The sequence below is a fragment of the Kogia breviceps genome, chromosome 10, assembly GCF_026419965.1.
Source record: "Kogia breviceps isolate mKogBre1 chromosome 10, mKogBre1 haplotype 1, whole genome shotgun sequence".
Classification (NCBI taxonomy): Eukaryota; Metazoa; Chordata; class Mammalia; order Artiodactyla; family Physeteridae; genus Kogia; species Kogia breviceps.
Genome location: NC_081319.1, coordinates 74,988,554 through 75,014,385, shown reverse-complemented (window position 1 = coordinate 75,014,385; position 25,832 = coordinate 74,988,554). Strand labels below are relative to the sequence as shown.

The 25,832-nt window shown below is 59.1% G+C and overlaps 1 protein-coding gene across 3 annotated transcripts in view; it reads right to left on the bottom strand.

Moving 5' to 3' along the window:
- Positions 1 to 1,842: 1,842 nt before the first annotated feature.
- FOXP4 (forkhead box P4) overlaps positions 1,843 to 25,832 on the bottom strand; it is a 51,818-nt gene continuing 27,828 nt past the window's right edge. For 2 of the 3 annotated variants that reach the window (XM_059075657.2, XM_067006185.1), the window contains 15 exons: positions 22,379 to 22,474; positions 16,215 to 16,337; positions 15,607 to 15,693; positions 13,961 to 14,108; positions 13,619 to 13,829; positions 13,239 to 13,343; positions 12,388 to 12,475; positions 11,242 to 11,325; positions 10,938 to 11,145; positions 10,781 to 10,857; positions 9,878 to 9,979; positions 6,312 to 6,433; positions 4,827 to 4,893; positions 4,256 to 4,425; positions 1,843 to 3,809 (listed from right to left, as the gene is read on the bottom strand). In XM_059075657.2, coding sequence (XP_058931640.1) covers positions 3,662 to 3,809; positions 4,256 to 4,425; positions 4,827 to 4,893; positions 6,312 to 6,433; positions 9,878 to 9,979; positions 10,781 to 10,857; positions 10,938 to 11,145; positions 11,242 to 11,325; positions 12,388 to 12,475; positions 13,239 to 13,343; positions 13,619 to 13,829; positions 13,961 to 14,108; positions 15,607 to 15,693; positions 16,215 to 16,337; positions 22,379 to 22,474 — 1,836 coding nt within the window. In that variant the 3' untranslated portion in view covers positions 1,843 to 3,661. The remainder of the gene's footprint in view (positions 3,810 to 4,255; positions 4,426 to 4,826; positions 4,894 to 6,311; positions 6,434 to 9,877; positions 9,980 to 10,780; positions 10,858 to 10,937; positions 11,146 to 11,241; positions 11,326 to 12,387; positions 12,476 to 13,238; positions 13,344 to 13,618; positions 13,830 to 13,960; positions 14,109 to 15,606; positions 15,694 to 16,214; positions 16,338 to 22,378; positions 22,475 to 25,832) is intronic. The other variant, XM_059075658.2, reaches the window with a different exon arrangement.

Sequence of the window (25,832 nt, the reverse complement as noted above, 5' to 3'; positions counted from 1 at the left end):
AAAAGCTTGGCTTGGAGTTTTTTTTTTTTTTTTTTTTTAACCAGGCTGAGAACAGTTTCCAAAGACAGCTTCTCTCTCCCCTGGTAAATGCAGAAATAGACCAGGACAAGCAGCCAGCCAGAGCTAACAACCTGCCCCCCAACAGCTGCACAGAACAGTAGGAAGGAAAGCAGCTAGACAGCATGCAGAACTTCCTGACAGCAAAACATGATTGGGAATGGGATGTGGGAGGCGGTTCTTATTTAGAAGGTAACAGTGTAATGATGGGGAGGAGTGTCCCGCGTGGGATCTGTCAGATCAGAAAGGAAGTTAATTATTGAGTCTGTACTCAGACGACGGAGGCCCACAGCAGCCTCCTGTTTCTCATGTAAGACCTTCTTCTCTGCCAACACCTGGGAATCATCTTCACCCCATGTCCAAATGTACTGACCAGACATTTGCTGGATCCCTGTGGGGAGGAATCAAAAAAAAGGACTCAAGTTTGAAGCAAGAGAAACTGAAGTTAGATCACTGGAAGGACTGTCCTGGAAGTGAGGCTGGGTGTATCCTTGTCCCTCTAGAGTCTCCCATGTGGCAAGGATGCTCCCAGGGCCAGCCTAGAAAACAAATCTTCTTCCGTGGGTGGAGTAGGGAGTTTGGCAGCCAACACCTCTGGATTTTCTAGAAGGCTGGTGGGTTCCAAGGGGAAGGGGGGGAGGGGAAGCGGCAGCTGCAGTGAAACTGAGGGTAACTGCTTTATTGCGTTGTAGAGAATGCCGTTATCCACACCAATTACATGCAGCTAGTTCTACCGTACAGAACCCTGGTGGCCTCCACGGAGAGCGAGGTGAGGCAGATTACTATATTATCAGTGCCACTTGTTCATAGCGTCTGGTGGGCGAGCTGGTGGGTGGAAGGTGAGGATTCCGAGCCCCCAGGCTGAGCTCCCCTGGCCTGACCTGGCTAGGTCCCTCCTGAGATGCCCTCTGAAAGGAGGGACAGGGGATTCACCCTGCGCTCTACAACAATGTCCAGAGGATTAGAGCAGGGGGAGGAGGCAGGGTGGACAGAAAGTGGGGAGAGTGAGACAGAAGGACACAGAGGATGGTTGAAAGGAGTAGGGAGGGCCTGAGACCCAGAAGTCAGCGGAGACTCAATCTCCAGCTCCTGCTGGTTCTTTTCAGCTCCACTTCCCTCAAGCTTGGCTTTCGTAAAGTTCCAGCAGTTTGGTGATTTGTGGGGTTACTGATTCCAGTTCTGCTTTCTCAACATCTTCCCCCCTCTCTCTGCACTTCCGCCAAGTACACACACTCCTTCCTGCGCCCTGCTCTGGAGGAGGGAGTGTCTGGAAGGTAAACACAGTGCGGGGAGTAGGGAACTGGCCGATAACCCGATAACCCAGTAATGGCACTGGGGTCTGAGGAAGGCGGGGGGGGGGGGTCCCTTGTTGGGGTGGGGCACAGACTACATGGGCTAGAATAACCTCTTTTTCGACCTGAGCCCACCAGTGCTATAGGAAATCTACTCCCTGATGAAAACATCCAGGCCAGGAACCTGGATTTCAAACCCACGAAGGAACCGGGGCAAGGAGCTGTGACTTTGGGAGAAAACAGGTGAACGATGGAGAGACGTGGTTTGAAATTTCCGAGAATGCTAAGAAGACGGATGGAAAAGGGGGCCAGGCGGAGCAGAGAGGAGCCAGAGCCCTGGCTGGGATGAACGTGGAGGCGCCCATGCCCAGGGCTCAAGCCCACTCCCATACTTGCAGGAAGTGCCCCTTCAGGAGCCCCCAGCTGTCCAGAGCCATCTTTGTGCTTTCACGCCCCTGCCCTCCCTCCCCTTGCTGACACACGCAGGGCCCTGTGAATAGAGGACGTTTAATATTTCTGTGCTGGTCAAACAGAACACAGGTGGGGAGTACATAGGGGAGGGGGCGGAGGGCCCCCTGCCTCTTGGGAGGGGTGGCTTGTGAAGGGGTGTATGTGGGGGGTTTCTTGGGAAATAGTCCAAGGAGTCTTCTCAGCAAAGGGGCCTGGCCTGGGGTGTCATAAGCATCAAATACACCCAGTCCTTGGCCTTAAGTTGGGGTCCCCCATAGGGGGTCTGTGGAGAGTCTCACTTTTTTTCCAGCTCCTTTGCTGGAATCCACACTCCCAGTGCGATGGGGGACTTGGTCCTGGAGAGAGGGGTCTGGGGAGCCCCCAGTGCGCAGCCCAGGGTTGGGAAGAGGGCTCCCGTGCCCACCGCCCAAGGGGCCGAGAACCCCGCGGGGTGCCAAGGGCTGCCCATCTCCTCCCCTCTGCCTGCTTTCCTTCCCCCGCCGCCCACCTCCCGCCCCGGGCCGGGCAAGAGCAGAGGGGAGGTGAGCAGGGCCGCCAACCTCTACTGAGTCCCAGGGTCCTCAGGGTGGGGTGGAGGGAGGGTGGAGAGAGAGGGTCTTGGCCACCAACAGACACTGTAAACTTTGGTTTAAAACAATAACTTAAGTTGGGGGGGGCTTCCAGCCTGGGGCCGGGAGAGCAGGGCATATGGGAGGCGACAAAGGAAAAAGCCAACAAAAAGTTTTGGTTTTTGCTTCCGGCATAAGAAAGGTCTTTGGTCATCTGTGTAACTGGGGGGAACGGGACAGGGAAGGGGTGCTGAGGGCGGGTGAGGGAAGACTGTGATGGGGGACCTGAAGGCTGGGGTGGGAGTGACCTGTCGGGTCCCAGCAGCCACCGTATCCATCCCACCCGCCCCTCAAGCCTGGTTTCAGCCTGGCCTTTCCCTGGGACACAGGTAGATGCTTCCCGCAGTCCTCGCACCACCTGGGGCCCCAACTCCAGCCTCAAGGGTAGCTCGGCCGCCTTTGGCGGCTCCACCTCCACGAGTGCACCGGGCACAGGCCTCTGTGGAGAAGGTGGGCACCGGGCCACTTCCTATGCTCCCTGGCCTGGGGGGCAGCACCCAGCAAATGGGGGTGGAGGCCCAGTTCGGCCTGCAGGGGACCTGGAACCAGGCAGCCCTGCTCCCACGGAGCCCCCCAGGCCACGCCACTTGTCCCCCCACCCCCTCACCAGCTGTGGCTCTTGATCGGGTACAGCTGAGGGGCAGGTTTTTTCTGGGGCTGCTCTGAGACTTTAGCTGCCCCCAGCCCAGGCCAGGGCAGGGGTAGGAGCGGGGGTGGAGCTACTTCTTCACAGTAAGGACAAGAAGGTAGAAGGGAGCACAAATTAGGGAAACGGGGGCCTCTGGCCAGAGAGTACCGCCAGAGCAAGATGGGGGGGGGCCCTGGGTGTGAGAGGGTGGCTCAGCCCCGCCTGCGGGTCTCCGTGGCACTGAGGGGCCCTTTGGGGGCGAGCTGGTGGGGGAGGAGGGCCCTGCTGCTGCTGCTGCTGGTGGTTGGGGGGCGGGGGAGGTGGGAATCGGATGTGGGCGGGGGAGTCTGAGGAGGGGTCTGGGCCCCCCGTGTCCTCTGCCGGTCCCAGACCAGGGGTTGTGTGTCCCCTCGGGGGCGGCCGGTCCCTGCCCTCCCACTCCGAGCGTCGTCGTAGGTCAGGTCACCTTGGGAGTTGCTGGCCCAGCCCCCCATCTGAGTCCTGGAAGTGCCTTGAGGTTGGGCGGGGCGAGGAGTCGGGGTAGGTGGGGCCTGGCTTCCGGGAGGGAGGGGTCTCACCCCTGCCCTGCCTGCCCCTAGAGGCCCTTAGGACAGTTCCTCTCCCGGCAGCTCCTCCTCCAGGTCCCTGTCTTCTGGAGGCCCCGAGGTGCTGGGGTTAGGGGGCCCCAGGGGGGGTCCCGGCCGCCTGTCTTCCTCCGCCTCAGCTGGCTCCTCTTTCACCTGCACCTGGTGGCTGTGACAGAAGGAATGATGTGGGCACCCTGGGGGTCCTCTCCTGCCGGCCCCAGCCCCAAATGCATCCAGGGTCTGGGGGCACAGGGATGTGTCCAGAGCTTGCCTCCCCAGGATCCCCTCATCTCTGAGCCGCTGGGGCCTGACGCCTCAGGTCTGGTCTCCCTTCAAAGGAAAGGAGGTCTTGGGATGGACAGAGATTGCCTTTGGTTGGGAAGGAGAGAGGAAGGGAGATGACAGAGGATGGAGAAGGGAGGGAAACAAAGAGGATGGGGGGTGGGCCGGAGAGGGGAGCAATGAGCAGGAAGAGAGGGGCCACCTGCCCTGGGAAGAGAGCTGTGCTGAAGGCGACAAGATGGGGACCCCAGCTGCAGTGGGAGAAGATTCTGCCTTCCTGATGTTTGCGGGGGGCACGGCGGTGGGCTGGGGTCCATGCCATGGGCTCACCTGTACTGGGGTGGGGAGAGGCGAGGGGGGCTGCTGCTGCCGTTGCTGGGCAGCGGCTCCATGGGGGCGCCCACGTCGTCATGGCTGAGGGGCAGGAGGCTGCTGGCGGAGCCAGGGTTCAGCATGCCAGGGCTGTTGAGGAGGGGGAAGCTGCTCTCGGCCAGGGCAGCCTGGAGGGCACAGAGTTGGGGCCTGTCAGCGGGCTCCACCCAGTCAAGTGCTGTCCCTTCCCCAGCCCCAGAGAGCCTCCCGTGTGTCCACGGGCTGGCAGATCTCTGTCACCCCCTCCTAAGGACAGAGCTCCGAAGCTGAGCTGCCTCCCAGCTTTCCTGAGAACCTGGGCCTGGGCCTGACTTCTTCCCTTCCCGGGAGACAGAGGACCCCCACCCCCTGCCCCCGCTGCCACCCCAGATCTGTAAGCCAGGGAAGGGATCACCACTGGCTATGGCAACCTACCCGCTCTGTGCCCCGTCTCTGCCAGGGAGGGTGGGAGAATGTCTCTTCTGAAGACCAGTGTGCTGGAGGGAAAGTGAGGGGGTGGGAGGGCACTGGGCGGGGACCAGTCCACTACCTGGTAGCTGGCGTTAAGTGCTCCATAACTGAGGCCCGAAATCATGTTCTTCACCAGGGTGGGGCTCCTGGAGGAGAAAGAAGGCAGCGTCTGCTTCATTCATTCTCTTGTTCCTCACTCAGGCCTTGACCCTAACTGAGGGCGTGCTCTGTGCCAGGGACTGTCCCAGTCATTATCCTGGAAGGCCACAGTCGGCTGTGCCCCATCTTATTCAACCCTCCCACTGACCTGGCACATCTGGGACCGAAAGCCCCCCCCCCTTCACAGGTGAGCTGCCGGGGCTTCTAGGGGCCCTGGAATGTGCCCAGGGTCTCAAGGCTGAGAAGTAGGACCCAGATCCCTCCCAGTGTCTGTCTCCACGTCAGGTGGCCCAGTATTTTCTCTCCAGTCTAGGTTTCCCGACGTCTGGCAAGGTCCGAGTGATAACCTCCATAGTCCCCTACTATAAAATCCACTTTCTTGCCATCCTGAATTTTGGGACATCCAATAAGCCATGTGCTCAGCCTGTCCCCACATGCTCCACACCAAAGGCTTTTCTGCACAAAAAAGGTGTTCAGGAGTTGGGTCAGGAAAAGCAATGGCTTAAGGCCATCCTTCCACAGTGACTATCCCCAGTTTAGAGGGTGTCTCAGAGAGGTTAAGGAACTGGCCCAAGGTCACACAGCTGGTGAGAAGCAGAGGTGTAATTCGAGCCCAGGTCTTCTGATTCCAAGTTGATAATGGGACATGAAGATTCCAAGCATTGTGACTGGCCCATGGGGGCACTCAGAAGGGAATGGCTTTCCTTTTCGGGTCCCAACCCTGCCCCAGCACCCACAGCTGCCTGAGGGTAGAGAGGCTCTTGTCTGGGGTGAAGGAATCCTTGAGGGGCACAGGCACCCACAGAGAGCCATCTAACTTGCTTCAGAGGCCCAAGATGCGCAGGCAAGCCCACGTGGGGTGCGCGGAGTGGGGAGGTGGTGGCGCTGGAAGGGAAGCTGAAAGAGGAAACCTCCCCCAGGTTCCTCAGTTTCCACTGGAAATGCTGCGCCGTAGAGGTCAGAGACCCAGCTCTGCCAGGAACCTGCTGTGTGACCACCCTCCAGCCCCTTGTCCTCTCTGGGCCTCCTCTCCCTGTAAAATGAAGAGGTGGGGCCTGGAGATCTCACAGACTGGCTCATCCTGCAATAAGATGGGGGAGAGTGGCCCTGGGGGTGGCAGCCCCCTCCCCAACGGCCACACTGGCTACCATCTGCCCTTGCCCCAGCTCCGGCCGGGGCTACTTTGGGCTTCTGTCTCTCTCTGGAGCCAGGTTCCCCTCAGCTCCTTCCCTCAGTCAGAAGCAGAAGACAGACATGTCCTCTTCCTAATCATCTGTCACTTCCAGATTCCAGGCTCTCCTGGGCTCCTTCGCCCCTTTTCTCCCCCACCCCCAACCTCACGGTGGGAAGGATCCGGGGCAGAGAGGTACCCTGGAGAGGTATGGTGGGGTGTGGGCCCACGTACCCCGTCATCTTTGGTGGTCTCCGCTTCTGATACTCCCGCTCGTCCACAGTCCACACGGCGCCCTTGACGTTCTCCACGCGCACGAAGCACTTGTGCAGGCTGAGGTTGTGTCGCACTGCATTCTGGGGGCGCAGTGACAAGAAGGAGATGCTCAGAGGTGGACCCTCCTCCACTCGGGGGAGCACAGACAGGAGGGTCCTCAAGTCCCACCTGGTCCCACCTTCCCCAGCAACAAGCAAGGGGAGGGCCGGGCAGAAGATGCAGCCGGAGCCGAGGGAAGACCCCTCTCGGCCCTTGGAGCCAGGGGCTCCGGCATCCTCACCACCGCCAGCCCGTTGTATTGTCTGCTCCCTTCTCCCTGCCACGTTTTGGAAAACTCTGTCTACCAAGTGAATGATACCTTGTTAGCAATAATCTCTGTTCTCATCATCCTTAGTCAGATGCATGTAGCTTAGCTGTTAGGGCTTCTGAGCGGCACGAGACCACACTCAGGTCCTGGCACCTCAGTGAGCCTGGGACACCTTACCTCAGGCGCACACAGAGTTCCCATTAAGCCTTTATAAGTTTTGGGAATAACTCAGGAAGCCTCACTGCAACCTTCCTTGACCACCTTGGAGCGTGGGAGCCTTGACTTTGGGCTGTGGCTCGGAACAGATGGCTTATTGAGAGCATGAGGTATACAGTAGAGGCCTAATACATACTTGTTAACATAAGGAAGCTGAGAGAAAGGAGAGCCTGGGTTTAGTGGCTGTACAGCAGGAAGAGGAGGGAAAAGTCACCTTGTCGGTCCCACCTCCTCCCAGCAGGATAACTTCAGGAATTGAGGTCATCCGGTTTGTAGGACACTTGGGTGGGGGCAGGGGTGCTTGGCCCAATCCCACCCCCCGCCGGGAACCTGGGCTAGGGCCCTCGTCCAGCCCACCACCGCCCACCATGTGCCTCGCTCCTGTCCCCACGCTCTCCTCCCTCAACTTCACAAGCCCCAAGCCGTCCCTGTCCCTGTTACCTGTCCCCCCTCAGCCTCCCGCACCTCATCTCCATCCTTGTCTCCTCTTTACATTTCTAAACGGGGAAGAAAGCAGGCTGGGCAGGCAGCCCATGCCCCTGGAGATCCCCTCTCCCTTTCTCCCTTCCAACTCTTGCCACTTGCAACTGGCCCGATTTCATTACCAATTTTAATTTGCCTCTAATTAAATCCTGTGTATTTTTCCGACTCGCTTGCTAATCCACGAGGGAGGCGGGCGGCTGGAGTGGAATCTCTTGGAGCGATAATTACAAAGGGCCTAATCACGCCGGGGCTCCTGCCTTGGAATAAATTTGCCCGCATTATGGGGCTCCGATCCTCTGCTTTGCAAATGAGAATGACCCCAATTTCCGAGGATGGCCTCACTGGGGCTTTTTTCCCTCATTTCGAAGCCTGATTCGTGATGAGAGACTAATTCGTTACGCTGAAACATTAACGGCAATTTAAGGGGTCTGGCAGGGGCTGCGTAAACAAAAGGACAGGCCCACAACATGGGCCCTGGGAGGGGACAGACACAGGGGGAGGGCTGGCGAGGACCATCAGCTTGGCAGATGGCAGCTCTGTCCCCGGATGAACAGCAGCTGGCCTGGCCCAGGCCGGCTCCCAACCCTTCTGCCCTGGTCTGAAGTGGACAGCATCCCAGGGTGGGGGCCCAAGAGAGTAAAGGAGGAGGAAGGAAAGGAAGCTGAAATAGTTGAGGAGAAGAGGAGGGACCTCAAGGGGCAGATAAACGTGTCGGAAGTGGGGGTGGAAAGGAAATAGAGTTGGGAGTAGACAGGGTGCATTTCCCAAGTGACGTGAATGGAAGCTTGGCGGCAAAAAATCCTGAAGGTCAGAGTGGACCGCAAGCTGAGGTGGATTCTGCTGGGCCACAGGGAGGGAGCAGGCAGTGCCCCCAGGGGCAGAAGCAGCAGCAGAGCACAGCTAAATGGGAAGGTCACTCAATGAGCTGGCTTCTTGCTGGGACCTAGACTAGGGGAGGGGAGATGGAGGTGAAGACGTGGGAGGGAGACACGCCGCCGAGATGACCAAGGCTGGGCCACCAGTCGAAGGTGGTATGAAGGCCCAAGGGGGCTGGGCTACAGGAGAGGTGGCTTCATGATGGTCATCGAGGGGTTTAAGAAAGTCACCTAAACCAGCTCCTCCCGACCTCAAGAAAGGAGAGAAGTAGAGATTGCAGAGGGTGATGCAGTTAAGAGAGAACAGGAAAGGAGGGTAGGTGGATGAGGGGCACTCTGCCCCCAAGGAGGAGGTTGTCTAGGGCAGTGAGGCTCCACATTGACTCCCCTAAAGGCAGAGGGTTAATATACAATATTAAAGTAAACCTTACATAACAACTGTAATGATCCCTAAAGTTTGTATAGGACTCTGTCATTTACGAAACCTGGTAAATCCAAACCGGCCTGCAGGTTGGAGACTGAACCAGGTGGCTCCAAGAAGGCCCTGATGGCTCAGAGAGAGGGCAGGACTGTGGCTGGCAGGAAATGACATCACTCGCAGCCAATCACAGCAGCTGTCCCAGCCTTGCAGCCTCTTTGCCAAGCTTTGGGAGTTGGGCACGGGGATACAGAAGGTCACGGAGCAGTCTCTCCTGCTGCACTTAGCACAGAGAAGGCAGAGAAGGCTGGGCCCTGTACCGACCCCACCTTGTCCTTGTCGCTGGTAGGGAGGGGGCCCTAGTGACACTTGTTGAAAGCTGGTGGGATGGGGAGGTAGGCTGTTTCGCTGCAGCTTCTGCACCGGCCAGCAGAGGGACTCATGAGCCAGGGATCCAACTCAGGTCCTGAGATGTGGGGGACCCCTTCCCGGGTGTCCATCCTTTCCCAGGGGGCACCGACACTCCCTTCTCCTTCCCCTCACCCCCTCCCACCCTGCTGCACAGAACCTAATATTCTCACCCATCAGACAGACAGACTCATACCCCCCCCCCATGCTGGCTCTAGAAAGACAAATGGCTTAGTGTCCCAGCCCACAACTCTTGCGTCCCATTTTCCTAGGTTCCCTCCCTTGTCTGTTTCTGATCCCCCAGGAAAACTCTTATGGCTGAAGGTGTTAAAATGACTAATTGGATGAAGACAATTATCTTCCTGCAACTGATGGCAGAGCTGGGGAGAGAGTGAGCGTCTGTGTTTGTGCCCCAGTGTATTACTATTACAGTCCAGGGTCTCGGTCCACCCACGTGTCCAGGCCTGCGAGCCCCCTCCCTCCACCCATCCTGGGCTTCAGAGCGTGCGCCTTTAGCCGAGGACTCTGAACCCTGAGGGTCTCCTGTGAATGTAACCCAGGCCTCCCTACCAGGCTCAGGCACTACCGACTCCTGCAGGCCCTACTTCAGGGGGCTGGGGTTTTGGGGCCCATGGGGGGAGCGCTCCTGAGAAGTGGAGGTGGAGGGGCCCAGGGCCCAGCCTGGGGCCTGGTGGGGCCACTTCTATAGAACTGCCTCCCCGAGGGGACTAACTGCTGGGCAGCCTTGGTCTCAAAGGGATCTGGAGATGTCCACGGCCGCCCGGGGCCCTGGCAAGGAGGAGCGGGCATGCCTCACCTTCCAGGTGGCCGTGTTTCTCCGGAAATAGGCGAACATCCTGGTGAACCAGTTATAGATCTCATTCAGGGTCAGCTGCCTGTCGGGGGTTTCCAGGATGGCCTGTGGACAAGGAAGAAGTACAGGGACCCTCAGTCTGGGCCTGCAGGGGCCACAGGCTTGTGTGCTCTGCCCCAGCTCCCCTCAGCCTGGCCCCTAACTCATCTGAGAGCAGAGGAGACCTGCTGCGGAAGCATGTGGACAAGACTGGGGTGCCTGATGGTCCTCTGAGAGGGGCAGGCTGGTTACAACCCAGCCAGAGGCTACAGGGAACACGAGCCTCCAGGGCCATGCACTTGTGCGAGGAGCACGTGAACTTCTGCTGGAGGGAAAATAGCTCCAAGGGCCCCTGCCCTGGACTGGGAAGGAAAGCAGTATTCTTGGGAGAAAGAGGTCCGGGGGTGGGGGCTGTTTGGAATTTATCCTGGTTTTTGTAAAAGGCACCCTAAACATGAGATGGCATGTGGATGTGTGTGTGTGTGTGTGTGTGTGTGTGTGTGTGTGTGTGTGTGTGTGTGTGTGTGTGCGCGGGCACGCGCATCTGAGAGAGACAGAGAAAAGGAGACACACCACAAGTGACCATGAGTCTACCAGAAAATCGTCTCGTGGGGGTGTGCGTACGTGGAAATGAGGGTGTGGATGACACAGGGGGTGTAAGTAGCATCAACAGTGTGTGTGCTCCCACAGACAGGTCTGAGTGACCAGCAGGATGGCTCAGCCGAAGACCATGTGAGTGGGAGAGGACAAGTGTGAGATGGAAAGTTACGTTCTCTGGTCCCAGGACCCTGAGGGAGGGGTGCAGACTGTGTGCCTCCCCCCTCCCCCGCCCCCCCCCCCCGACTCCGTCTACCTTCCCACGCTCACCTGGCGGATGAGGGAGGCGTAGGTGAAGGGGGGCCGGACGTCGGCGTTCTTGTAGAACTCGTGATTCTGGGCCAGCTCTGGGGGAGACAGGCAGAGGCTGAGGTAGCCAGAAGGGGGGTCCAGCTTGGGGAAAGACGCCCCTCCCCACGGCCCTTACCTGAGGAGATGGGGGAGCAGAACTTGTCGCTGGTTCTCCGCCGGGCGGGCCCCCCACTGTGCAGGGAGGCAGAGCCGAGGCCAGGGGGCCGTAGGGGGGTGACGGGGGCAGCGGCCGAGGTGGGGGGATGTACGAGACCATCTGGGAACGAGTCCGCTGCTGAGACGGTCACCTTGGAGAATGAGGAGGAGCCGGGGACTGGGTTCAGCTGTGAGCAACGGGGAGGATGCTGAGACCAGTGCCAAAAGGATGAGGGGTCCCGGGGCGGTTCTTGGAGGGCCGCAGGGAGGGGAGAGTCACTCACCGGCTGGCTGAAGGGCTTGGGCTCTGAGGGCCGCATGTGCAGATGGGCCATCATGGCCTGCAGCCGCTCGCTCTCCTTGGCGAGCTGTGGAGAGGTGGGAGGTGAGCAGGGGTTGTGCCTGGTGGCGGCGGGGGGGCGGGGGGGGGCAGCCGGGCCCTCCTCCTCCTCCACATACCAAGCCCCTGTCACCACCACGCGCCCCCGCCCTTGGCACCCCAGCTCCCTCCGTCCCTTGCTCCTGGAAGACCTCGGCTTTCCCCTGCCCCTCTGGCCCCTCACACCCGCAAAGCCAGGACTGGGGGCTGCCTGCTCTACGAAGCCTTCCCCGCTTCTCCAGACTGTGTGTCCCCAGCCTAGACCCCCCGCGCAGCCGCTGCACCCTGGGGGGCCTTCTTCCCAACAGCACACGCCTTTCCTCCCCATCAAGAGCAGAGGCTGTGGCTGAACAACACCCGAGTTCAGTGGCACTTGTGTGTGAGAGTGCCCTCACACACTGAATGGAGATGCAGGAATGGATGAATGATTCATTCACCCCTATTCATAAATTCAATAGATCTTTTACAACCACCCTCTCATGCAGGGAGCTCTGCTAGGTGCCAGAGGGAAATGGGTAAATATTGATTGGCTGCCTGATGGACTGTCCTGCGTAGCCTCCTGAGCATTCCGTGCTGTAGAGTGAAGACTCCAGAGCCAGACTCTGCCCTGGCTCCAATCCCAGCTCTGCCACCCACTGGCTGAGTGATCAGAGGCAAGTTACTTCACCTCTCTATGCCTCTGTTTTCTGTATCTGTAAACGGGGCACAATAATAGTACCTACCAACCATATAAGGTTGTTCAGAGGATCCCGAGTCACACAGGTATTTAGTAGAGCACAAGGTAAGGGCTCAGCATGTTAGCTATTCATACCATTTTTGTTGTTTGTATTAGTATGAGTCTCTTCAGGACCTTGCAGCAGAGGGGCCCCCAACCCTGGCTTCCCCCTCAGAATCTGGCTGCCCTCACCTTACAACCGTGGTAACGAGGACCTAGAAAGCATTAGATGACCCTTCCATGAGACCCCCTAAATCCCTCCTGGAAAGTCAGTGCTGTGGGTGAGGCAGGGGTGGGAGCCCCCCCACGCCCCTCTCCCGCAGCCTGAGGCCACACCTGGATCTCCAGCTGCTGCACCACCTGCATCTGCACGCGGCACTGGGCTGTGCTCCGGTCGTCCAGGGCGTGCTCTGTGTTGAGGTGTCTTCCGGGGGAGGAGGGGGTGGAGAAGAGAAAGTTGGCCCTGGTTCTCCTGCTGTCACCAACCTCCCCAGCCCACCCTCTAATCCCGCCCACAGCCTGGAAAGCAGACAGATCAAGAGATACAAAGAAGGGAAAGAGATGGGGAAAAAAACAAAAACAAAAACGGGGCAACGGAGGAAGCCGCCTTCTCGTCAGCCTCCTTTGATGTCTTTGCTAAAACCCCAGCTACAGAGAGATCTAACTGCAAATGAACTAATTAAGTAAACCTCTGACGAAGCGTGAAAACAATTTGTTTGACCCTGATGCTGCAAGGGTCTGGGAGACAGTGGAGTTAATCAGTCAGTGACAGAGCCTGGCACGGCTATGGCAGCTGGCCGCCTGCTGCCAGCCGCCTGTCCGCCAGGCCCGAAGGCCGTCACTAGGCCGTCGCTCTCCGGGGCTGGGGCTGGGGGAAGCCGGGGAGGGCGGTGGGGGAAGTCTTCTCCTTCTCCTCACACCCCCAACCTGCTGGGCTCAGCAGCCTGGGGTCGGGGTGGGGAGGCTGCTGGCCCAGGAAATACAGACCGCAGACGGGGTAGGAGTGACCGGGGGAGTTGATGGGGGGCAGAGAAGGAACGAGCCCCCCCCCCCGCTGGGGTGAGGATGGCAGGACAGCTGGTGGCTGAAGGCACAAGAAGTGGCAAGCTGGGTGGCAGGCTGGGGGATGAGGAGCCCTGTTAGGGGAGGCAGGCTGGGGGGCAAAGGAGAGTGGGGCTGACACCTACTTGATAAACTGGCCCAGGTCTTCACACAGGGTCTCACAGCCTGGCCACTTGCACTCTCCGTGTCCGTAGAGGGGGTGGGAGCCGGGCGTCTCCTCGTGGGAGGAGCTGGGAGGGCAGTTGGGAGATGGTGGTCAGGGACCCTGAAGACCCCGGCAGCCCTGGGTCCCGCCCAGCCCCAGCTCCCCTACTGATGACGTTTCTGTCCCTAATACAGGTTCCCCAGAGGCCAGGCACAGTTGTGCGTGCCCCGGGAGAGGCAAACCTGCCAGTCCCTGAGCTCCACAACCCCACCCCAGGCTCTACCACAGGTGCCAGCCCTCAGGGTCAAGGCCAGTCCCCGGGAAGGTCTGCAGCACCTCCTCCCAGCCGGAGCCCCATACCTGTCTCTCCGAGGTGTGAGCACAGTGGGCTGTCCATTGGGCAGGGTGTGGTGGGAGAGGGGGGGTGAGACTTTGGGGGGGGCGGCGAACGAGGTAGCGGTGGTGGCCGTGCCGGTGAGGTCCAGCCCCTCCTGCTTGACGCTGTCCTCGGCGGGCTGCCCGGGGGCCCCCTCACCCTTCCACAGCTGGGGCAGGTCCGTCGGGCACACGGCTGCGATGGGAGGGAGAGAGAGGGGAGGCTGGCCGGGCCCCAGGAACGCATGGGGCCCCCACCTCACTCCCGAGAGCAGGGGCTGCCAGCGTGGGGCTGGGGCTGGGGCTGGCTGAGGGGTGGGCACTCACCTTGTGGGAGGGTCTGGAGGGGCCCCGAGGCTTGGCTGGGCTGCAGGCTGACCAGCCCCTGTCTCTGCAGGTTGAGCAGGTGCTGCTGCTGCAGCTGTTGCATTTGCAGGAGCTGTTGCTGGAAGGCCAGCTGCTTGTTCCCCAGGGCCTGGTGGGGGGCCCGAGGGGGCGGGCAGAGAGGGGTGCCATCAGCCTCAGGCGTGCCATCTGGCCCCCACCCTGCGGCCACCCCCTCCCAGGGCCTGTCGGTCCCCGGAGCTGTCGTTGTGGTGTCCGCAGCTGCAGCCTCCCTGCTCCCGGCCCAGCTTCCATAGGGCTGCATGCCTCCTCGCAGGAAACACGCACGCACGCACGCACGCACGCGCGCAGACACACACGGCCAGACCCAGACACGCAGCACGACGCCCTCCCCGCTCTCGCCTCCCTCCTTCGGCTGCCGCACCACAGCTGTGCTCGCCTGGGGGGGCGGCGGGGGGCTCTCATCACAATGATGGATGAGCCTGTCAGACTCCAGGGACCACTCCCGCCTGGCGGGCACCCTTCCCACATGCCCGGGGTTCCCCCCTTCCGCTCTGAGGAGGGGGCCTTCTCCCCTCCAGCTCCTCTCCTCTCTTGCTTCTTAGATACAGAGAATCAAGGCGTCTGACGGGACTTTAAAAGATGAGCATGGACAGGTCATCAGGACCCAGGCTAGGGAACAGTCACATTGCTACTGCCCAGGTGCCCGCCGCCTGCCCACACTTGCTCACGCTGCATTAAGTGGCTCCCTCTCTCCTGCTCTGGCCCCGCTCCCCCCGCCACCCCCAGATTCAGTACTTCACACAAGCACTGACGAGTCAGCCTGTCAGCAAGCCTTTTCTGAGCCCCAGGAGCCAAGCACGTCCCCAGCGCTCTGGAGGCAGGGATGGCTCGGCCCACCTGCCCTGGAGGTGGGGTAGTGGGCTGGCTATTCAGCCTAGAGACGATGCAGAGAAGGCAGCAAATACGAGACCTTTGAGGGGGAGGCTGAGGGCGGGAGGGAATGACTGGGCGTCAGCAGGGCAGCCTCCTGGGAAGAGGCAACTCAAACTTGGCTGTGGTTTGGCCAGCAGGAGGGAAGTGAGTGTCTGGGACATGGGGTGGGGGGCGCTGCAGGGCCTGGTGTGGAAGCTCAGGAGGCACCATGGCCCAGATGGGGCAGGGGGGTGCAGGCTGGGGAGTTCTCTGGAGAGGCAGGGCAGGATGTTACAAGAAGCAACAGAAGTTGGGGCAGGGCTGAAGGGAGGGACTGAAAGATTTTCAGGACCAGGCTAGAGGGCTGAGGTGCTGGGTCACTAACAGACAAGCAGGCAGACCATCCGACACTCACATACCCATGTAGGCGCATGTGCTCAGATAACACAGGGCTCAGCCCTTCTGCTCTCCTAATCCAACAACACAAGGCGAGGAGAGGAGGACTGAATGGGGTTGAGGGGAGGTGGTGGAATGCGGGCCTCCACCCCCCCATCCTGTCCCCCAGCCTTTCCTGGTTTGTCTACTGTCCCCACAAGGCCATTCTGTCCTGACCACTTTGGGACTCCCAGCCCCTGGCTAGAAGGGGGCTGGCGCTGCAGGTGAGGGGCGGGGGTCCTTTAAGGGGCATATCCGGCCCTGCCCGAGCCCCTTACCTCTTTGGGTTGCTGCTTCCCAGCCTGCTGTTGCGTGAGGAGTTGTAAGTGGAGTTGCTCTTGCTGCTTCTTGTAATATTCCTGCAGCTGGGGGTTGACAGCAGGGCGGCAGTGGGTTAGTGCAGGGGGGGGACTGCTGACCCCAAAGCCAACAGCCAGCCCTCTCGTGACTGGGCCGTGAAACGATGGTCCAGCAGGGAGATGTCTGCTTCGAGAGAGAGGCTCTCCCAGAGCAGAGCCTGGACGGAGAGGGAACGGAGAGGGGAGCCTCCCCGCACAGCACCGAGCCCTCCCACTCCCTCGGTGGGTGAGGATGAAGTGCCAGGATGTTCTTTGTCCTTCCCTGGAGTTACAGGTGGGGCGCCCTCACAGGGCGTATGGGGATGTATGGGAGTCTGCCGTGGGAGAGGCCTGACCTCTGACCCCTCCCCAGCTGTCCTGGAGGAATGCAGGTCAGTCCGGCCGGAGCGGTCTCTCTGGTTTCTGCCACTGCTTTGGCCTTTGGTGATGTTGGTAGTAAACAGGGTGGGAGTGGGGAGGCCAGTGCCTGGAACACCTTGCCCTCCTCTCCCAGCCCTTCCGGGGCGGCGGCCCGGGGCCAGACTCACCTGCTGCAGCATGAGCGCCTGCTGCTGCTGGAGCAAGGCCTGCAGCTGTGGGGGCGACAGGATCTGCTGCATCTGCTGGGGGGTGAGCATCTGCGGGGACATCATGGCCACCGACACGGGCACCTGTGAGATTTGGCCCCGTCAGCCCCTCACCTCTGCCCCACCCTGGGGAGGGTCCGTGCCCAAGCCCCTGCCCACAGCAGGGCAGAGCGGCTCCACAGTGAGCTGCCCGGGCTCACGTTCTGGCTCTGCCACCTGCCAGCTGTGCATCTCTGGACAAGTGACTCACCTCCCTTGTTCTTGGTTTTCTTGTCTCTGAAATGGAGGCAGCGATAGTGCCTGCCTCTTAAGGTCATCACGAGGGCTAATGAGTTAGTACTTAGAACAGAGCCTGCAGGCGGTTGGACATTACTGCAGGATGTGCTGTCTTTGGTGCAGGAGGATTAGACCCCAGCGACACTGGTTAGCAGAGTCCATGCCTTGCAGGGTTTCTCCCCCAGTGATGGGGAGGGGCAGCACCTATAGCCACTGCCGACTCCTGCTCAGTCTGTTCTGAGAACACGATCCACAAGGTGGGCCTGGCCAGGGCGGCAGCCTGCAGCCATGGGAAGGTTTCAAAATGTAGCCCACATGGCATGAGGACCTGGACTTTGGCCCCTCTCACATGCGTGTCACGTGCTCCAGCACACCTGTCTAGACGGCACCACACAGTGACCAGGAGCTGATGCCCAGGGAGCACCATGAGGGCCACCCACCCTGTGCGAGTGTGTACGTGTAATCACCTAACTAGGTCCAAGTGGGGTGGAAAGGACACCATGCAGAGACGCGGGGAGAGGCGGGCTGCTCCTCCTCGCTCTGCAGTGCACTTGCCAAGTGACCTCCAGCCATTCACTGGCTGTCTCTGGGGTGTCAGTTTCCTCAACTATAAAAGAGAGATGCCTCCTTCCAGCTGGAACTTGCAGGATTCTCATAGTAGGGCAGCTTTCTGTCCCCTGCCCTGGGTGAGGCCTCTATAGGAGGCCCAGAGAATCTAGCTACAGGCAAAAGACTCAGGGAAAAGCAGTATCATCATTCTTTTCCCAGTTCCCAACTCCCCTGAAACCCCTAGCCTGTGCAGTCGTAGCCTGGGTAGTCCAAGTTGCAGCACTGTCTTGATGCCCTGTTTTAGCAGGACAGGTGTCCTGACAGGGTAATCAGCCACCCCCATCACTCTTCAAGCTCCATGTGCACAAGTCTCTAATCTCCTGTCTCACTCCCCAGCCCTAGCAGAGCTGGCACATGGCAGGCACTCACTAAGTGGGTGCTCCCCCGAGTTGAGTTACCTTCCTGGCAGATCAACCTTGGGGCAGGGAGGGAGGAGGGGTGCTGGTGGGCCAGTCCAAGGGGAGTGTCTTGCAGAGACTTGTCCTGGTCAGGACGGCACAGGTTATGTCCCCAGCGGATTCCTGGGCCCTTTCACCTTCCCCCAGCCCCACAGGCGGGGCAGAAGAGGAAGAGTTGGTTCCAATCAGGATCCCTGACTGGGGCAAGGCTCAACCTCAAGCCACCTGTGAGGGCATCCCCAGGCAGAGGAGCAATGGGGGGAAGTGCAGTGGCTCCAGGGACATCGGTAAGTCTCACTGCCCCCGCCTCTTCTTGCTCCCCCTTCACTAGTGGCTGAGCCCCAGCCCTGGGCTCCCCTCCTTTACTGCAGCCATCTCTGTGCAAGCATCCCTGGAAGGGGCACCTAGCTTTTTAGCCACGGCCACACCGTGCGAATGAAGGCTCTAAGGGGCCTCTAATGAGGAGCCTTAAGCGGCAGGGTTGGGATTCGTGCCCAGGTCTGTGTGCTCTGCAGTTCCCGCTGTTCCCACATCCCGCACCGCCTGACCCCACCCCCACCCCGCCGCCCAGGGCAGGTCTTGAGAAGGATTAGGAGAGTGTGTGGAAATGGAACCATCCAGGGAGCTCAAGGGTTCGATGAGGCTAGCGATCCCCAAGGCCAACGTCTCTCTTTACAACTGTCTTCTGGGGGAGGCTCGGGAAAGCCAGGCTGCAGGGCTGTTCCGGTCCCCACTCTCGGAGGGGCAGGCCATGGCACAGATCCACAGATTCCCCCCCTTGCAGAGCCAGCCTGTATCCTTTGCTGGGTGCCCCCGAGGCAGCTGTATACCTGTCCTTTGACATGGGGGCCCCCAACATGGTGGAGCTCAGAGCCCTGGATTTCTGAGTCAGATGGCCCAGGTTCTTGTCCCTGACATTGACTATCCTTTGAAATCGCCAAGCCTCACTTTCTGCATCTGCTAACTGGGCTTTGGCACAGCTGCCCTCCCCGCTTCACAGGACTACTCAAGATGATGTTGTTGGCGGTTGATTACATGCCAGGTGTGCCAGGTGCTTGGCTAAGCCCTTTATGTGTATTTTCTCCCCGAATCCTCACAGCAGCCCTGGGAGGGGGGTACCATCACTGTCACCATTTTAGAGGTGAGAGAACCGGGGCCTAGAGGGACAGTGGGGGAAGAAGTAAGTGAAAGTGATTTGTATGGCCATGAAATTCTACACAAATGTAAAGAAAATTACTTTTTAGAACATTCTGGAATTTCCTTTTCCCTTCCTTCCCTCCCCTCCTCCACGAGTGCACCTTAGGTGCGCCAGGGCCCCAAGCTTCTGGCTCCAGGGGCATTATGTGGCAAGGGTCACTTTGGGCAAAAGCTCTGGGCCTCCCATGCTCGTGGCTGTGAGAACTGAACTAGAGGAGATGGACAGGGGCCCCAGCTGAGGAGACTGAGCCTAGACACCCAGGAGGTCTTTCCAGGCACCAGGGGTGTGAGTCACTGCGAGTGGCCTGCAGGAAAGGATGTGGTATTTCCTTCCTTGGGGCTTTCCTACTTGGAGGCAGGGGAATGGAAGAGATGACCTTGGAAGGCCTCCCGGGCCCCTGCTGTTTCTGCCAGCAGGCTGGAGAGGCGGCTGCAGTAATCAGGATGGATTACCTTGTGTGTACTTGTCTTGAAGGTGGCCCAGCCGGGTCAAGAAAGGTCAGTGAGGTGGCAGCTGCCTGCTATCTCCTGAGCTGGCTGAGCCCATCCCTTCCCCTCACACCCCTTGGGGGTTCTGAGGACTAAGCTGGAGCTCCCCTGGTGTCCCCACTGACCCCTCACCAGGCTGGGATGTGTCAGGATGGGCACCGTCAGCTAGTCAGCCCAACGAGGCCCGTGAGTCACCATCTGGAGGGCGGCCAGGGCAGCTAAATGCTCCCTGGCAGTGTGAGCCCCGGGCAAAATGCCGACAGCTCCCTCCAGCCCCTCCCTCGGGAACCCTGCTCAGGCCTGGAGCCCTCCAACCACCATGTAAATCACCGTGGGGCAGACACTAGGTGATGTACAAAATCATCTCGTTTTATCCTCACCATCCTAGGGGATAGATGCCGTTACTAGCCCCATTTTGCAGATGAGGCAACTCAGGCCCAGAGAGGTTAAGAAACTTGTCCAAAGTCACACAACCGACAAAGGGCAGAGCCAGGATTTTAACCCAGACAACTAGCTCCAGAACACACACTTTCCTGCCTACACTGTGATGCTGCCCCCTGTTTATTTAGCATAGTAGTGAACTGCAGTCCCCAGTACAGAGCCCTGGCCCGATGGTTCTCTGGGCTTGGGGAGATGGGGGTTCTTGGGGCCATGTCTGAACTTCTCCAGGAGCCTGGAGCCCCAACCCTGGATACCTTCCTTGCCTCTCTCATCCCCACCCTCAGGTTCATGATCTCCAAGGAAGTGGGGCTTCTGACTCCGCGGGGTCCAGGGCCTAGAAATAGCTTTTCTAAGAACTCAAGGCTGGTGGTGGGATAGGGGAGGGGATACGTTGTTGATCTGGAGCCTGAATCAGGTGGGTGATGCAGATCGATGGCAGCCTCTTTCCCAGTGGTCCCCAACTCAAGGCAGGATTGCCTGCTCACTCACCTTGCAGCCATGTTCACCACCCCTCTCTTAGAGCCAGCTTCACAAGAGTTTCTAAAACCATATTAGGTCTCCAGCTCCAGCCTGGAGATTGTCTGGCTTGTCCCTGGGCCTGGGCCCCAGGCAGGGAGAGCTCAATCACAGAAGGAAGCACAGGTATCTGGGAGTTTGGGCAGAAGGTTGGCTAGGGCAGGTCCCTTAGCTGTGCCCAGCCTTCGTCCCATCTTCTCAGCTCCCCTGCCATTTCTAGAAGTTCTTCTTGGTGTCTCACCACGATCTTTCTTGCTGCAGCTCCAGCCAGGACTGAGGACTACCTTCTGGTCATTTGCAAGGGAGTTTAACCTAAACTAAGCTCTGGCCTAGTCTCCCCACTCACCCAGGGACCCCGATGATCCCCATACTTTAGAGGTTGAGTTTGGGTCCTTGATTCTGGCACCAAATTGTATCCATCCCAACCCTCAGCCTCTAAATAAGCTTCCTCTGTGTCAGGTACCATCCCTGCTCCTCCCAGCCCAGCATACATGGTAAGCACTCTGCAAATGTTGTCAGTTTAAGAAGTACTGAGTAAGCGTTTGTTGAGTGACCCCTCTCGTTCTCTGGGGGTGGGGGTGATCTCCAAAGGAAGATTCCACAGCCTCCTTTCCTTTCTTAATTATTTCAGATCCTACCCTTCTTACCCTGCTGCAAAGTCCTTCTTGATGTCTGACCTCAGTCCCTCCAACCACCATCCAGCTCCCTCCCTCTTACTTGGGTCAGGAGACCCTCTCTGGGTTGGGGAACATTCCTACTGGTCTCCAGCCTACCCCTCCCTGTTCTTAGAAGGGGGTACTAGGCTGGGCCCAGGGTAGAAAATTCAGAACAGATTCAGAACAGTAGCCGGAGGGCCACTTCAGACCCAGGGAGTATATGGAGGGCTCCCTAATTCAAAGAGATTCAGTCCTGACACTACGGGGGCATGAGAACCTACTACCTCATTCCAGCGTGAGAACCTTCTTCTTCCCATTAGTGGTTATCCGAACTGTCCTCCCCTTCCCTGCCCAGGCCACTACCCCTCTTTGCCCAACTCCTCCCCCTGAGGGCTGTCTCATTAGGTTGGAGACTTTTAAAAGAGGGTCACTGCTCAGGCCCCACAACTGTCCTGTCCGGCACCTTCAACTTCTTGAAAGCACTTTTGGAACGTAAGCTTGCTTGTTTCACAGAAAACCCAGATATGCCCTCGGAGCCGCAGAGCACTGGAATCTGCCCCAAGACTAACCCAGTCCCAGGTCCTTCTCCGGCTACCCTGTACTCCCTCCCCGCGCTGCTCCTCTCGTCCCCCGACTCCCTCAGCACCCCACCCTTCAGGCTTCAGCGCTTTGCTGATTGGATTGTGTTCACCCTTCCTCCCTTAGATAAACTTCCTTCCAAAGCCCTGCTTAGTCCCCTTCCCAATTTGGAGCCACCACCCCTCCCCCTGCCCCCCCCCACCCACCGAGGGGTAGAGAGAACGAGGAAGCCCAGCTGGGGCGGGGGGGAGAAGCCAGGGGGAGGGGAGCGGGCTGCCCTCGGAGCTGTGACCCACCCCGACTCAGACGGCAATTCTCCCAAGTTCTTTGTGACACAAAAGGTAAACAGAAGGCCTGGCTTACCCCCGCCCCCAACACCATCTCCCCTCCCCTCCCCCAGCCAGCCAGATGGGCCAGCACGCTGCGGGGAAGGGAGAGGGGGACAAAAAGGGCAGATTGTGCAAAGGAAAACAAAAGAGACAGAGAGACATCAAGAGACAGGAAACATGGGGAGACAGAGAGAGTTGGTGGGTGAGAGAGGAGGAGGTGGGGGGAGGGCGTGGTGGCCTCAGCAAGTGAGAAAGCCTGGGAGGGGAGCAGAGAGGGACGGGCCCAGTGACCCAGAAATGCCAGGGAGAGACCCTGAGGGCAGAGCCAGGGAAGAGGAGGCAGGCAGACAGGAACAGAGACAGAGGGCTCAGACAGACTCAAACTGAGCGACAGACACGCGAGGCTTGGTGGAGGAAGGGCTGGGCGGTCAGGTGCAGATGAGAAGGTGGTGTTTCTTCACCTGCCCCTGCAGTGACTGCAATCCCTTCTGGAAAGCCGCCCCCTCTCTGGCACTGGGGATGGGGCCAGAGCAGTTCTCCAGCCGGTCCTTCCCCTTCCTTGGTGCCAAGCCCACCCTCCGACCTGGCACCAGCCCAGCCCAGCCCAGCCCAGCCCAGCAGGGCATCCTCCTCACCTGCACGGCAGAGGCCGACTGCTTGCTGTCATTGTTCCCTGGGGAGCTCAGGCCCGAGGCCTGCTGCAGCAGGAACTGCCGGGCCACTTGGAGAGCCTGCAAGACAGGGGCAAATCAGTGCTCCTGGCTGCTCCAACAGACGTGGGAGGGCAAGGGTCAGTGCAGGACCCTGGATTCAGGGAGCGTTTGGAGAGAATAAAGGGGAGGAGGTCAGGGTCATGTAGAAGGTCTTGGGAATGAGTGAGAGGGTCACGGGGTCCACCTGGGCTAGGGGATAAGGATAAAGGTAGGAGTCACTGAGAGAAGCTGCCAGGCTTTGGGGTTCAGAACCTGCAGGGAGAAGCTGCCAGGCTTTGGGGATCAGAACCTGTAGGGACTCACTCTGGGACCTGGTGAGGTTTTGTTGGGAATCAATGGGGTCAGCAAATGGGTCAGTGGTCAAAACAAGGACCCAGGAGAAAGTACAGTGGTGGACTCAGGCTATTAATAGTAGGTACAATTTGTCGAGCATCTACGATGTGTCAGGCACTTTACAGGCAAGATGTCATTTAATCCTCTCCTGGGAGGGTGTGAGGTAGGGATTATCAGTCCCATTTTGCAGATGAGGAAACTGAAGTTAAGTAATACGCCCAAGGTCACACAGCTAGGGCGTATTATCCAGAGCCAGGATTGGAGGCCAAGAAGCCTGGCTCCAAGGCCATCTGCCTTACTAGGTGGTCGGTCTGGGGGCTATGGGAGTAGCATTCACTTGGAGTCAGAGCACACAGTTGGGGGGATGAGGGTGGAGTCTCAGGGTCTGAGTGCTACGTCGTCATCGTTGGGACAGGAGGTCTGGGAGCAGGGCCTTGTGGCACTGGGGGAATTGGATCAAGTCCTGAAGGCAGTGTGTGAACTATCAGTGAGTTACACTGACTGTAGTGGTCGGGGCTTGGAGGCCACAGTGGCTCAGACTGGACTCTGAGCCAGTGGGCTCATGAGAATGGGAGGTGCATGGAGTCTACAGCCAGGCAGTGGGCCTAGGAGGTGGGCAGATGAGCAGTGAGACGTTGAGTCGGAGAGGTCAGGTAGGAGACAGAGGCCAGGGAGTTCTCTGTAAGGTCAGCCAAGCCCTCCATCCCCCGCCACTCCAGGTCAGTAGTGGGCACCTGTCTTGAATCCACATTTCAGGAGCACAAAATATACCCAGGTTCCTCAAAGATCTCCTTGGGGGCCAGAGCAGTTGTGTCCAGGCCTTTGACAGCGGGGCCTGGCATCAGGCAGACCTGGCTGTGAAGCCCAGCTGTGCCGCCTACCGGTAGTGTGACCTCGGGCAAGTTATCCCCTCTCTCTGCGTTCCAGTCTGCTCTGAAAAACTGGGCCACTACCTAACTCTGAAATACTTGCGGGTGGGGGTGGGGTGTTAAAGGACCAATGCTTGGCACTTGGTCAGCATTCGAGGAGCATTTGCTTCCTTCCTGTATCCTGAATCTCTCACCTCCTCCAGCCTCTCCCCAGCGCACCTATTAAATGAAACGGACCACCTGCGGCTTCCTCGCACATCTGTCCACACACACACACTTGTCTGTCCTCACGTGGACTTCCACTCTCCTACCCACTGCGAGCACCACCAAGGCGGACCTATAAGGCGGGACACGGATGCACTCACAGCCCCCCACCCCGCCACTCAGCAAACACTTAGGGGGCACCCACTGTACACCAAGCATATATACACACCCCCTTTGCAGCCCTTTCATTGAATAGCTGAGCCTCCCTGAGGCTTAAACCTAGTTTACCTTAGGACAGTACCTAAATACGCCCTGGTGTATCTATGCGAGCGTGTCCCAGGGCAGACCTGGCGTCCAGATTGGCGTGCAGCTCACCAGCGCCCCAGATCCTAGGCCTCTTCCACACCCCTCTTCCCCGGGACCTCACACTGGGAGGAGTGGCCCGGGGTTGCTTCTCTTCAAGATTCACATCAGAAAGTAGAAATCTGACCTGAGTCAAGGGCTCTGAGAGGCTGTGGGAGGAGGTACAGGGTGAAGAAGAGGGGAAGGAGGTGGCCAGCTGGTCATCCGGAAGGGGCCCTGCCTCTGTGTGCCTCGTTTTTTAGGGACCCCGCCCCAGGTCTAATGACACAGCTGGACAGATGCTCTTTGTCCTCCAAAGGTAGAGATGGGGTAGAGGGGTCAGAGATCAGGGGGCAAAGTGGGTGAAGAGGATGGCTCAGAGGGGCTGGCAGCCCAGGCGACCCAGAGGGGATGCTGGTCAGGGTGGGGGGAGGGAGCCCCTCCGCAATCCCTGGTGGGAAGAGGGGAGCCACACGGGAGGGTTTTCCAGGGGAAGTTGGAGGGAGTCCTGAGCAGTCTCCTGGTGGGGGGAGTGGCCTGGGGGGCTGGATTCTCTCCCCACTGACTCACTTACTTGGTGGTCCCCTGGAGCATGAAATTACGAGACTTACAGGAAAAAAATGACAGGGCCTTGCAATCTCATTCCTGTGAGACCTCCGTGCGACAGGCCCCACCCCTCCTATCACTCTGAGCCTTTCCTCCCCCGTTAGGCCAGATGACAGGGGACCAGGTGAGACTCTAGGCCTGGCCAGGTTGTCACCTCCTCTGACCTCCCCCCCTTCCCCCCACACTCCTTCCTTCCATTTCCTACGTGCCAGGGACGACGGTGCTAGGTGCTGGGGATACAGAGAAACAGAACTTGGCCCTGCCCCAGGGCTCAGGGCCTGGTGCTGTGATGAGACGCTCGTCACAGACGGAGGTGGAGATGGACACCAGCACCGGGGCCCAGACGAGGTGGCGGCACTGACTGGAGGCTGGAAGGGCAGGCTCACCAGGTGGACAAGGAGGGTGAAGGGTTCAGGGCGTTCCAGACGCAGCGACCCTCACACCACAGACGACTGAAATAGCCGCTGAGTCTGGGGACCTGGAAACCACTTGCAGGGACAGAAAATTCAGCTGTGTTGGAGGTAAGTAGCCAGAGAGGCTGGAGGAGCCCACGGAGTCTGCTCCTCTAGGCACTTCATTCATTCATCCTTCACTCATTCCTTCATTCACTTTCATGGCCACGCACCTCATGCTGGCTTGGAGAAGACGGGGAGATGGCAGTGGGCAGCACACGCTCATTTCATGGACTTTGCCTACAGCCCAGCCTTGACCCAGTTAGGGACTTGGTACCACCCAAAGATCACCCTATAGGTGCCCAGGGGTGAGGGTGATGGGCAGACCCTGGGTTTGGGGCTCAATCTCCCCTCCCCAGATGGCCTGGACATGTCACTGACTGCTCAGCGCCCTGTAATGCTGCACCATCCCCCACCCCCATCTGGACCCCTGGCCAGGGACGGTGCTCTGGGAGGAGGGGCTGGGGAGGCCCTCTGGCCTAGGATGTCCTCCTCCAGGGTGGTCACCCAAGGGATCAGGTAGGTCTAAGACTTTCTAAAGCCCCATCCAAGTCACAGTCACCATTCTGG